At 44.9% G+C, this 12,406-nt stretch overlaps 1 protein-coding gene across 3 annotated transcripts in view; it reads right to left on the bottom strand.

Moving 5' to 3' along the window:
- Positions 1-12,037, bottom strand: part of ANKRD50 (ankyrin repeat domain containing 50) — a 50,746-nt gene extending 38,709 nt beyond the window's left edge. The window contains exons 1-2 of one of the 3 annotated variants that reach the window (XM_075860475.1): positions 11,931-12,037; positions 6,800-7,638 (exon numbers count right to left, since the gene is read on the bottom strand). In XM_075860475.1, coding sequence (XP_075716590.1) covers positions 6,800-7,275 — 476 coding nt within the window. In that variant the 5' untranslated portion in view covers positions 7,276-7,638; positions 11,931-12,037. Of the gene's footprint in view, positions 1-6,799; positions 7,639-8,271; positions 8,363-11,930 lie in introns of those variants that run through there. The other 2 variants (XM_075860476.1, XM_075860477.1) reach the window with 2 other exon arrangements.
- Between the last annotated feature and the right edge of the window lie 369 nt (positions 12,038-12,406).

Below are 12,406 nucleotides of genomic sequence, written 5' to 3'. Positions count from 1 at the left end.
AGCGTACAAGTGAGGGAGAGAGAGCGAGCGAGGGATAGATAGAGAGCGAGCGAGCAGATAGAGCGTGAGGGATGGATTCCAGTCTGGAAATAACCGGGTGGAAACAGACAATGCATTTAGGGCAGGGAGCAAGACCTAGCTGTTTTTTAGTCACTACAACTGCCATGTTTTGTCTTGACTTTTGTCTGGGGATACCTTTCCTCCAAACTTCAAAATGTATGTATAAAAGGAATAAAGCCGATTTTGCCGGCAACTATCTGTTTGATGTGTTCTCCGCAGAAAATTTCCAATACTGGAGGCACTTGTTAGAACAATGGACACTCGAGTGCATTTCCTTTTGGAAGGGTCAAATCGTACATCACCGAGGAACATACAATACAGAGTTCTAACTACAAAGGGCCAAAATAACTACCTCCTGGTCTTCAAAACATGTGCAACAGATCTTTATTAACTCCTTAACAACCGCCCACCGTCTTTCGACGGCAGGCGGTGCATGTCCTTCGTCTACAGCGACGTCTTTTGGCGTCGCTGTAGAAGAGGCGGATGAGAACTCCTGTGAGTGCTCATCCTTTAAGCAGGAGCTGTAACTTACAACTCCTGATCTTAGAGAAGCCTCCTGAACACAGTTGAGGTCAGAAAACATTCGGACCCCAGCTGTTTAACCCTTTAATCGTCGCGGCCCATGACCGCGGCAAGATCAAAGGGAACTCCCCGCTTTGATCTGGTTATCGGAAACCCGGTGAGATGATCAAACAATGGGGGAATCCCTCTGCAGTTAGCCCTAGGGACCTTCAAAGGACCCCAGGGCTGTCTGTTCAGTAAGCCTGCTGTTCAGGCACACTAAAGTTATAAATAAAAAGTTATCCCTTAACCAGTTAGTGACCGGCCCATCGTGTTTCTACGTCGGTCACTAACGGGCCTTATTCCGATGCCATAGACTTTTTACGTCGCGGCATCGGAATAAGTAATCAGAGCTGTCAAATCTCCCTGCTCTCAGCTGCTAGAGGCAGCTGAGGGCTGGGAGCGTCCCTGCTCTGCCGTGTGAGATCGATATTAGTATTGATCTCACACGTTTAACCCCTCAGATGCAGTGCTCAATAGCGAGCACCGCATCTGAGTGGTTTTGGAGAGGAGGGAGGGAGCTCCCTCTCCCACCGACACCCGGCGATACGATTGCCGAGTGTCTGTGTCTCTAATGGCAGCCGGGGGTCTAATAAAGGCCCCCAGGCTGCCTGGAGTGAATGCCTGCTAGATCATGCCGCAGGCATGACCTAGCAGATGCCTGTCCGTGTTAAACGGACAGGCAGTAATACACTGCAATACAAAAGTATTGCAGTGTATTATAAATGCGATCGCAGAATCGCATATTAAAGTCCCCTAGTGGGACTAGTAAAAAAGTGAAAAAAAAGTTTCATAAAAAGTTAATGAAAAAAAAAATGTGAAAAAAAAATTAATTAAAAACCCAGCTTTTCCCCTTACAAAATGCTTTACTATTAAAAAAACAAAATAAAATTACAATATTTAACCCGCACGGTGAACGCCGTAAAAAAAAAAAAAAAAAAAAACAACTATGGAAAAATTGCTGTTTTCTGTGACTCCTGACTTTAAAAAAATGTAATAAAAAGTGATAAAAAAGTCGCATCTACTCCAAAATGGTACCAATAAAAACTACAAGTCGTCCCGAAAAAAAAAAAGCCCTCACACAACTGCATCGGCGAAAAAATAAAAACGTTACGGCTCTTCAAACATGGAGACACAAAAACAAATCATTTTGAAAAAAAAAAGTGTTTTTACTGTGTAAAAGTAGTAAAACATACAAAAACTATACAAATTTGGTATCGTTGCAATCGTAACAACCCGCTGAATAAAGTTATTGTGTTATTTATACCACACGGTAAACGGCGTAGATTTAGGCCGCAAAAAAGAGTGGCGAAATTTCAGATTTTTTTCTATTCCCCCCCCAAAAAAAGTTAATAAAAGTTAATCAATAAATAATATGTACCTCAAAATGGTGCTATTAAAAAGTACAACTTGTCCTGCAAAAAACAAGACCTTATACAGCTATGTCGACGCAAAAATAAGAAGGTTATAGCTCTTGGAATGCGACGATTGAAAAACGTAAAAAATAGCTTGGTCATTAAGGTCCAAAATAGGCTGGTCATTAAGGGGTTAATGGAATTAAAAAAAATCAAAATAAAAAAATACAAAAAAAAGGGAAAAAAAAAACATTATTTGCATAAAATATATTTTATTGCCTCTACACTAAAAACAAAAAAAATACATATATTATGTACCTAAACTACGGTAATAACCTGAAGAATTAAATCGAATGGGTTATTTAGCGTGAAACGTGAATGGGATAAAGCATAAACAAGAAAAACGATGCCAAGAATCGTTATTCATGCCATAAAAATAATTTTTTTCTACCTTCAAACTACGAAAAAAGAGAATACAATTTCTCCCGCATAAAACAAGGCCCCATACAGGTACAATGGAAAAAAAAAAAAGTTATGGCTGCTGAAATGCAGAGGTAATAACTGAAAAATGTAGCTGGTCATTGAGACCTCTTCAGGCCCGTTGATTAAGGGGTTAAAATAAAGGGTCACTGTCAATCCTTACTGACATGTTTATTATGAAGTGGTGATCAGAACACGGAGACCTCCACCGATCCCTAGAATGAAAGAGCGGTGGTGCACTGCTGGGCCTCTGTCGTGCACTGCTGGGCCTCTGTCGTGCACTGCTGGGCCTCTGTCGTGCACTGCTGGGCCTCTGTCGTGCACTGCTGGGCCTCTGTCGTGCACTGCTGGGCCTCTGTCGTGCACTGCTGGGCCTCTGTCGTGCACTGCTGGGCCTCTGTCGTGCACTGCTGGGCCTCTGTCGTGCACTGCTGGGCCTCTGTCGTGCACTGCTGGGCCTCTGTCGTGCACTGCTGGGCCTCTGTCGTGCACTGCTGGGCCTCTGTCGTGCACTGCTGGGCCTCTGTCGTGCACTGCTGGGCCTCTGTCGTGCACTGCTGGGCCTCTGTCGTGCACTGCTGGGCCTCTGTCGTGCACTGCTGGGCCTCTGTCGTGCACTGCTGGGCCTCTGTCGTGCACTGCTGGGCCTCTGTCGTGCACTGCTGGGCCTCTGTCGTTCACTGCTGGGCTTTCCATAGCTAGTTGATTTTCTGTAGGCAGCCGAAAGAGCACCATATTGTGTTCAGCAGTGCACCTCTAGGCCTCTCTTTAGGACACTTGCTAATCTACACCTTGATTTGTTTCGTGACTGCCTGCTCTAGGGTTGTCATGGTAACATCAACAGTATAAGGGCACCTGCACGCGGCAACACCGTACACGCAGTGCCTGTGCAGCAGTCTAGGTGATATGTATGGAGATATTCCCGCCTAGACGCATTGCTTACCACCGTAAATATAGAGTTTAATGGTGCATGCCACAATAAAACCTGTGTGCCTCCATATTGTATAGGAGTCATACCGAAGCACAGTAAAGGTCTAAAACCCCTCTATGGCAGCCCGGTTATGGCTCTGTAAGCTTTAATACAGCCACGTGCATGAGCCCTCAAGCAGCCCATACACATTTGGTTATTGTCGGAAGAATTGCATTCAATTAAATGTGTATGGAGAATGCTTGAGGTCTACTCCACACAGTTTCTTGACAGGCAGAAAAATTCCTTCAGGAATTTTGAGGCAGATTTTTAATTGCCAGCATTTTGACACTTGACACTTTATGGACGCCGCAAAATTACTTAAAAACGAGCACCGCAGGTTTTTTCTGCATCCCATAGATTTCCCATTGGAGGTTAGAGGCGGAAACCGCTCAAAGAAAAAACATGCAGATTTCTGCCCCCCGTACCCAATGAAAAGCTCTTACTTCTCATAAAAACGGCAAGCATATACAATGAGGAAAGTTATAAAACTGGATTATCCTTGTCCTAAATGTGATTTTTATCAGTACAATGACTCAGCAAAGCTTCAATATTTAATGCCACATTTATCTCTTCTCTGCCAGTGCCCATTCCAGAACTGTACGTAGGCACTGCCATAGCACTGTTTTGATGCGCTCTCACGGCTTTGTCAGCAATGCTTTTATTAGATTATATAGCAGATGATCAGTTGTGACATTACTAGCACGACAGTACCTGGGCTTAATGCTTACCGGCTACTTATTTTCTTCAGCGCCGGCTCTGCTGTATGTGAATGCAGCTTAGGCCCTGTTCACATCACCGTTTGCGTTCCGGGGGGGTTCCGTCGAGGTTTTCGTCGGGTGAACCCCGCAACGGAAAGTGAAACTGAAACCACAGCTTCCGTTTCAGTCACCATTGATATCAATGGTGACGAAAACATTGCTAATGGTTTCCGTTCGTCACCATTCCAGCAGGTTTCCGTTTTTCCGACGGAATCAATAGCGCAGTTGACTCAGACGATAAAACAGAAACCTGCCGGAATGGTGACGAACGGAAACCATTAGCAATGTTTTCGTCACCATTGATATCAATGGTGACTGAAACGGAAGCTGTGGTTTCACTTTCCGTTGCGGGGTTCACCAGACGGAAACCTCCGTCGGACCCCCAGAACGGAAAGCCAACGCTGATATGAACAGGCCCTTTAGTGTCAAGTCTAAAATCTACCCTCCGTGACAGGCCCCTACCGTACCCTGTTCATCCACCATACTTCACGTGTTTAGATTGGCTGTTATGTAACGAGACCAATGTTATACTTGCAAAATAGTCTGAAGTCATTACTTGGTCATTTCTATTACGGATCACCAGGCACAATAAATGGCATAAATGTACTAAATCAAACGTGCCTCAATCAGGTGGCATTCGGCCTTAAAATTTCAGATTTCTCTTTGGCTACTATAGTCCATAAAATATATGTTTGACCAAAGGGACCAGGTTCACACGTGTGGGTGATTTTGCACCATTATTGCAAAAAGAAAACTGCGGCAATAACAGAAGCATGATCTTCAATTGGGAGAACTGTTCTCTATTAAATTACTGCAATTCCCACTTCTATATCTAGCTCCAAATACACTTGCTTTACATGCAAGCATAATTTTGGTAATAAGGGATAGTTGGTGGAGAGAAATCAAGTCCTCCGTGTATTTGCCAGCACGGTCACCATTATATAGCGGTAAATTACGGCATTTGTATAGTTTGAGGGAGAGAGGATATTGGCAGTTGTGGCGTGGTAAAGGCCATTACAACTTACAAATACCTCTTTTTATTACCAAGATACAGATGGTACAAACTCTGCTTGTATTTGGTCAGTGGAGAGGGATCCTATAGGAAACTGCTGTAAATGGAATTTCCCTACAAATAAGTGATTGACATTACGATATCAGAATATCAGCCTGATGTGGTCAAGCAGATGAGACTACGGATGCCCAGCCATGCTATTGCGGAATGAATAGAATGCACGGTGTCATTTCATCCCAGCAGAACGGACCTCCAAGGAAATAGTACTACAGTTAGTAGGACTACAACCTGAGTGCAACTGTACTACCACATGAATGAAAACAAGCGTGGCCATAGACATTAGATTCTAGTCTGCGGATCATAAAGCTAGCATAGCATTCACCACTAAATACAGAGAAAAAAAAAATTGATGCACGAACGATAAGTGTTCCTTCCCAATGGAGTAGATTTCCACCTGTCAGAAACGATTATTGTAAAATTGTCCAGATCAACAACATGTCATGCACCTGTATGCACGGTGCCTATATGGCGGCACATTAAGTGCCTACCATTCCATAATATGGAGCTGTACGCGTTACGTGTGCCACCGTATGGTGCATCTGATGAATAGAGACACACAGTATTCTTTTTGCTAGTACAACAGACGCGCCTAAATAGAAGTTAAAGGGAAGGTGTCACGAAAATATGTTATATGTTATTGCTTTTATTATGTCATTAAAGTAAAAAACATTTATTTGTGTTGTACTTTTCTTTTTTCTTTTCATCTCTGTATGTGTCGATTAACGACACATACAGAGATGGAATACGGCACATACATCCCCATAGAGAATGCGAACGGGAGCCGTTCCATTCACTATAGTGTACGCCGCTCCCACACAGTCCAAAAGGAAGGTCTTCGGCAGATCGACATCCGGCGCCATTTTCATGTGGACCGGAAGCCGCGGCCGGACAGTAAGATGACTACTTCCGGTCGCGGCTTCCGTCCATATGTTCAGAAGCAAGGACTAGGAGCGGAGGCGGCAGAAGCAGGTAAGTTATGTTTGTGCATGTGATGTGTGTGTATGTTCGTGTTATACTGTGTGATTACCACTGTATCTAATCCTCCTACACTGTGCATTCGCTCAAAATATGGCGGCACACAGTGTAGGAGGTTTGAACATTCAACCCCCTCCTTTCTCCTGGCACTAGCCAGGATAAAGGAGGGGGGATTGTTTGGGTACACTAGAGCGAGTGTGTCTTCTCCAATTTTGCAGCATAAAGCAATGAGATTGCTTTACCACATGCCAATGCTGCAATTTTGTGAATTGCTCCCCCTAGTGACCAGCACATGGAAATGTTATAAATTCGAATCTAATCTATAATATTTCCTGACTTGTGAAAAAATTAAAACAATGTTTAATCCTTTATATACTAACAGGTTAACTAAAAGAAAAAAAAATAATTTCTAGCGACACATTCCCTTTAATGGGTATCTGGCATAGTGGTCAGGCAATTTCTCCCCATTAACTTCTATTGTAATGTGACTCAAACATGGAAAAGTTGTGTGGCTCTCTCCAAAGTCACATCATGCAAACAGTATAACAATAGTTCAGCAATATTGTACCTCTTAAAGGCCTCTGATGGATTTCGTTCACATTCGCCAGGCTGTAAAAGTTTTTGAACTGAAGGGTCATTCAATTTATCCTCGTATCCTGGCATGAGCCCTCCTTTACCGATCTGTTCTACTAGCGCCCTTATGAAGTTTCCCACACAAAGTGTATCAGAGTCTTGTGCCTTGCAAAAGTGGAAGGCCAACACCTGGCGGTGCAAGCCCCTTTGTAAACCTGCAGGCGAACTTGGCCACAGCAATTCTGTACAAAGAGCCGTTTTCCCACTGCCAGGGCCGCCAACAAATAGTAACCCCCAGGCCGTGCCCTTGCCAGTGCTGCCTCCGTTGCTGCCAGAGTTTTCCACCAGTGATAGTTTGTTTGCTGTGCTTGAAGTGCAGTTTGTCTTCTCCTGCAGACATTGTTGGAGCTTGTGGAAGATCCATTCCCTGCAGTAGAAAGGTTTCCCCTGCAGTAAACTCGTCTGAGCCATTGTCGCTACTGGTCGGGAACGTGAGCTCTCACACCAAACTGCGTTACTTTAGCAGAATAAACCTTGGGGCAAAAAGTAGAGCTGAATTCCAGTAGTGACATATCCCAAACAAGAAAGGGCAGTGGAATGCAGGCCGGACTCAATGGTTATAGTAAATGTCACTGTGTAGATATAGGACTCGTACAATTCTCCATGCGTCTTCCCCCATTTTACTATGAAGTATTTCGAGGATCCCTGTTCGTAGCTCTGCTTACATCCCAGAGTAATACTTTTCAGATGGTTCACAAAGTCAAGTCCTCTCCTCGCTGCATCTGGATTTCATAGAACGGTGCATTCTTCCTCTACAAGAAGGACGCAATACATCTGGAAAAATCAAGGGGGGGGGGGGGGGGGGAGAGCCATTAGTATGGACTATAGCCAACTGCTCATCACATGAAACCGGTCATACACAAGCAGCATTTCAATAACTTTATTCAGCTTTTGTGTCAAAAAACAACAAAAGTATAGTAGGCATGATACCTTTATTCAAAAGAGTACAAAGGGCAGAGTTTACTCTAGAAATCCTAAACCCGAGCTTGCCGTAAATACCAGAGATATTTGATCAAAACGTTCATATAACATTCAGATATATCAATAGGAGCCAGTAGGAAAATATTGTAGCTTACCAACAGGACGTTCATATATGCTTTATTGAAGACTATACTGCAGTCATAGCAGCGAATCCGTTCACAGAGCCACAATGCTGTACAGGATCGGTCACACGATAGATTCTAATGCCACCGGATGGACCTTATAATGGGGTCTGTCAGGGTTTTATAGTGGTTTCCGTTGTTTTGACAGCAAGAATGGCAATGCATGCACTGGCATTCTTGCCATCAAATTTGGCACCATAAATGTGAACACACGAGAACTGTAAATGTAGCTTGAATTTGTACCCTGGAATGCCTATTACAGTGATACCCATACAGAATAAGACAAACTTTGCAAAATACTCACCTCATAAGTCCATGTAAATTTTGTCGTTGTTCGGACCCCCTGGCTGGTCCACGTGTTTACAATACAATGTAGTAGCCTGATGTCCTGGGTTATTTGTGTCCGCCACTTGTGTCAATATGTGTCAACTGTGATGTCACCTTGGCAGCCAAATGCAGCATGCAGCGGTGACGTAACATCACTACTTTCTATTGTAAACAGGAGCGGGAGAGAGGGGACTGAGGAGCGGCAGCACACCACTATTATGGGCTTTCTAGAGCTCTGAGATAATGCGGTTTGTGTTGCTATAAGAATCAATAGGACTGTAATGTGCACGCCAATGATACCTATTGCGGTCCATGTTAGCTTGGGGAACTGGAGATCTCGGAGCAAAAATCCTTGGCGCAGATTCATTAATGTGTCAAAAATAAAAATAAACTGTATAGGAGAGTCCTGAAAGCACAGTTCAGCTCTTGGGAACCAGAGCAAACCCCACGTGGGTAATAGAGACGCCTGAACCGCCTGTGTTGTTAATATGCACCACTGCTGCATCTAGCCAAGTGCATGGAGAGCCAACGGTGCCACCCGCCGACAGGTGTGCTCGTCGCTAGGCAACCCACCCGAACCTGCTCATGTGCTGCCTAAAAAGCAAAGAGATCGAGAGAATGATTCTTCAGGGGGTCTGAAGGAAAACTGGGAAACTCCGTCCCACATATCTACAGACAACTACACATATTTGTTATCAGTATGAGCCCCGTTGTCAGAGAACTACGGCTACTCCTGAATTTTCTACTATAAAGAGCAGGACACATGTAAAGTAAAGAAGCCTGGTCTTCTGCGAGCGTATACAAACATATTAGGAATTGCCCAGCCCTGAAGTACCGAATATAGAGTTACTCCCTTTAGCCAGAGGCGCTGACATGATGATGTGGGATTGTAAAGAAATGCAAATTGTAAAGGAGACTACGGGCTGTCGTAAAAGCGTCTACAGTCTGCGGACAGGCGAGTAGAGAAGCCACCAGACGTTGATGTGACCGGCTGCATTCCTGCTCTCACACTGCCCAAAATAACGCTTAATAAAGCAATGGCTATTTGTGCAATTCCCTAATTCGGCTGTGCATGTAAATCCAGTTTTAGCGTTCATTTTAAAGAGGCCCCCCAGTAGATCAAATTAAAATGATTGTGCAGGATTAAAAAAACATGGCTGGTTTCTTCCAAAAGAGTGCCACCTCTGTCCATAGGTTGTGTTCGGTATTGCAGCTTGACTCCATTGACATAAATGGGGCCGAGCTGCAATACCACACACAACCTGGTGTGTTGCCGTTTTCAGAAGAAGGCTGCTAGGTTTTTCTTATTCATAGACACCAATCATGAAAATTGTGAGCAGAATTACCCAAAAATAATTCTAATTATCAGTAGAATACAAACTCTCTTCTATGATAATGACTATGGATACAGAGAATTTGCATTACCTTTTGCTTCCCAGCTATAATCTTGGAATGTGTCCGTTTGTAAAATCAGTTCTGATAGTTTATATTAGGAAATTGCAGTTCATGATGTCCCCTGATATATCACAGGAGGTCAGAGCTGTGGGGTCAGTCTGTTTACAAAGTGCTAGGACGGCATCAATAAGGGCACCAAGGCGTCCTATCTTCTAGACCCCCACTTATGGAATTTACTGACATGTTGCAATAACACATCAGATCTTAATAACATTGGCATTTCTGACATTTGCGTAATAAAAAATGAAAAAGCACCATTGTCAATAACCGCAGTGTGTCCGGCGTCACCTGCCAGAGGAAGGTGCGCACAACATGAGCTCAGCTTCATACAAGCGTGATAAGAATGGCCAGTGTACGGACTATGAGGACCAGTGCCAGACTATCCTCAAGCTTCAGAAATGATCCTGCGAATCCACGACATATGCCGGTCTGTAAAACGGTTTACCACAGGGTCACGTGTAAAATATAGTGCAGACAAGAGGGAGGGATGACGTCCATAGGAACCAAACACTGGCTTTCATTTCTCATGCATCAATAGAGTCTCTCACCAGGACAGATCCTTCTCTAAATCAGGACGTCTGTCAAATGCCCTAATAAACCCATATTGAGCTGGTGCTATTGTACCCATGTGTGACAAAATATATATTTTTAAAAACGTCCTATTCAGCACCCACGCTTCTTGGTGAGCCCTTCTTGCCCATAGAGATGTGCTTAGAGAGCTCACGTTTAAGATCTCCATACTAGCAGTCCCAGCTCCGCAAGATTATTCACCAAAACATACATATTACTGTATTTAAATGGGGGGGGGGGGGGGTTCAAGTACTGCCAATAACCTTAGGGAAAGCAATATAGAGCCAGTCACACTTCCATTGAGATTATCAGGATTCAACCAGAAAAATCAAGTGGCCCTTTCCACCCTTCGGACTGGTCAAGAGGACTCAATAAAGGGACGGAAGTTGCCTCATTATTGACGCTGTGGACAAAGCGAGGTCAAAGGATGCAAGTTTACTCCGGAATTTGCTTCACTAGGGAATCGGAGAGTCTGGTTTAAAGGGGCTGGTCAGGTGACAGATCGCTTTCACTAGTAACACTGCAGCTGGAACCTGGTCCATTTTATATATAACCCCTATATATGAAAATATACTGTGTACACATAGCAGTTCATCGCAATATTGCTGGGACTGTAAGACTACTAATTCAATGAAGAAAATATGTTAAGGAGTCATCGTATATGATAGGATAGTGGAGGACAACAGATCCCAGCAGTCTACAAGTGCATGCATGCTAAGTGACAGCTGCTCTGCCTGCTCTATTAAAAGGGACAATAACAGGCTGACATGAAACATAAGAGCCGGCTACTTTTACTGGTGACCGTACTGAACAAGATATATATATATATATATATATATATATACTGTGGTCTCACGTGTCAGTACATTCCTACAGGAAGAATCAGTGATGGGAGGAAAGGGCATCACCCTTGTATGTGTCTCATCACACAGCCCATGCTCTACTAATAAATTATATATATATACACACACACACACACACACACACACACATACACACATAGTGGCTGTAATCCCTATGTAAAGAGACATCTAGAGAAAAGTACTAGGAGTTATTTCAAACTTGAACCAGTGTAAGGAGATTGGCACATGTCTGGGCACAACTATCTGGGGATGTAGCGGCAGCTGGGAGCATCCCTGCCAGTTGTGAGCCGCGGTTAGTGCTCTTGGGCATTTATGACCCTCTTCCTCCTCCTCCTCCCCGGCATAGCCCCCTTTCCTGTGTGCAGAGACTCGGGCAGCTCCAACCATCCGTGTCTGGCCGAGCAGACACACGTACACACAACACATACAATGAGGCACAGCCAATGACATGCTGTGCGAGGCGGCAGAGGGAGATGGAAGGGGGAGGCGGATCTGTACAGCTGGATGTGGGGGGCTGACAAGCAGGGTGTCAGGGCAGTCACACCCGTCTCTGACTGCCGGTGCCACCTGGGTGAGGGATGCTCCACACAGAAAGTGAGCCCCACAATGCAGCGTGACTTGGGGTGCACGCACACAACTTCTGTACGGGAGCGGACTATAAAGCCTGCCCAGTGACAGCACACGGAACATGCATGTTTACACTCACATATGTGCCGGCCGCACGCCCCGCCCTGCCCGGGATATTTACCCCACACACCGGCTGCCAGTCACCAGCGCTCCTTTCCCCGGGGTGCTCGCTCTTTGTTTCCCCTCTTTCTCGGGTTCACAGTCTGGCTGTGCAGCGGCCGCTCCTCCCAGAGAGCCGGGGGTCTCCGCCTACAAACAGCAGGAGGGGACGGCGGCCATACAACTTGCTGGAAGCAGAGGATACTCTGTCGTAGCCGCACCTACCCTTTGACGTCACGGCTTCTAGCCACATTCCCATCTCCACGGTCTGGACAGCGGCCAGCGCGTCCTCGTTGCATCATGGGAGTTGTAGTTCGGGTGACTTTGCGGTGAACAGGCGTCACGTGACCAAGCGTCCTGGCGTAACCTGCTCATGTGTTGGCTTTGCCTTCAGTTGGGTTTCATTCTGAAATAACTGAAAGGAAAAGCCAGTTTCTCTGTGATCCACTAGTCTACAGCGTGTGCATTCAGTCTGTAGTTGCATCAAATCTATTGTTC

Source organism: Rhinoderma darwinii, chromosome 1 (genome assembly GCF_050947455.1).
Source record: "Rhinoderma darwinii isolate aRhiDar2 chromosome 1, aRhiDar2.hap1, whole genome shotgun sequence".
In the NCBI taxonomy this organism is placed as follows: Eukaryota; Metazoa; Chordata; class Amphibia; order Anura; family Rhinodermatidae; genus Rhinoderma; species Rhinoderma darwinii.
The sequence above is the reverse complement of the archived record's forward strand: the minus strand, read 5'-3'. Positions and strand labels throughout refer to the sequence as shown.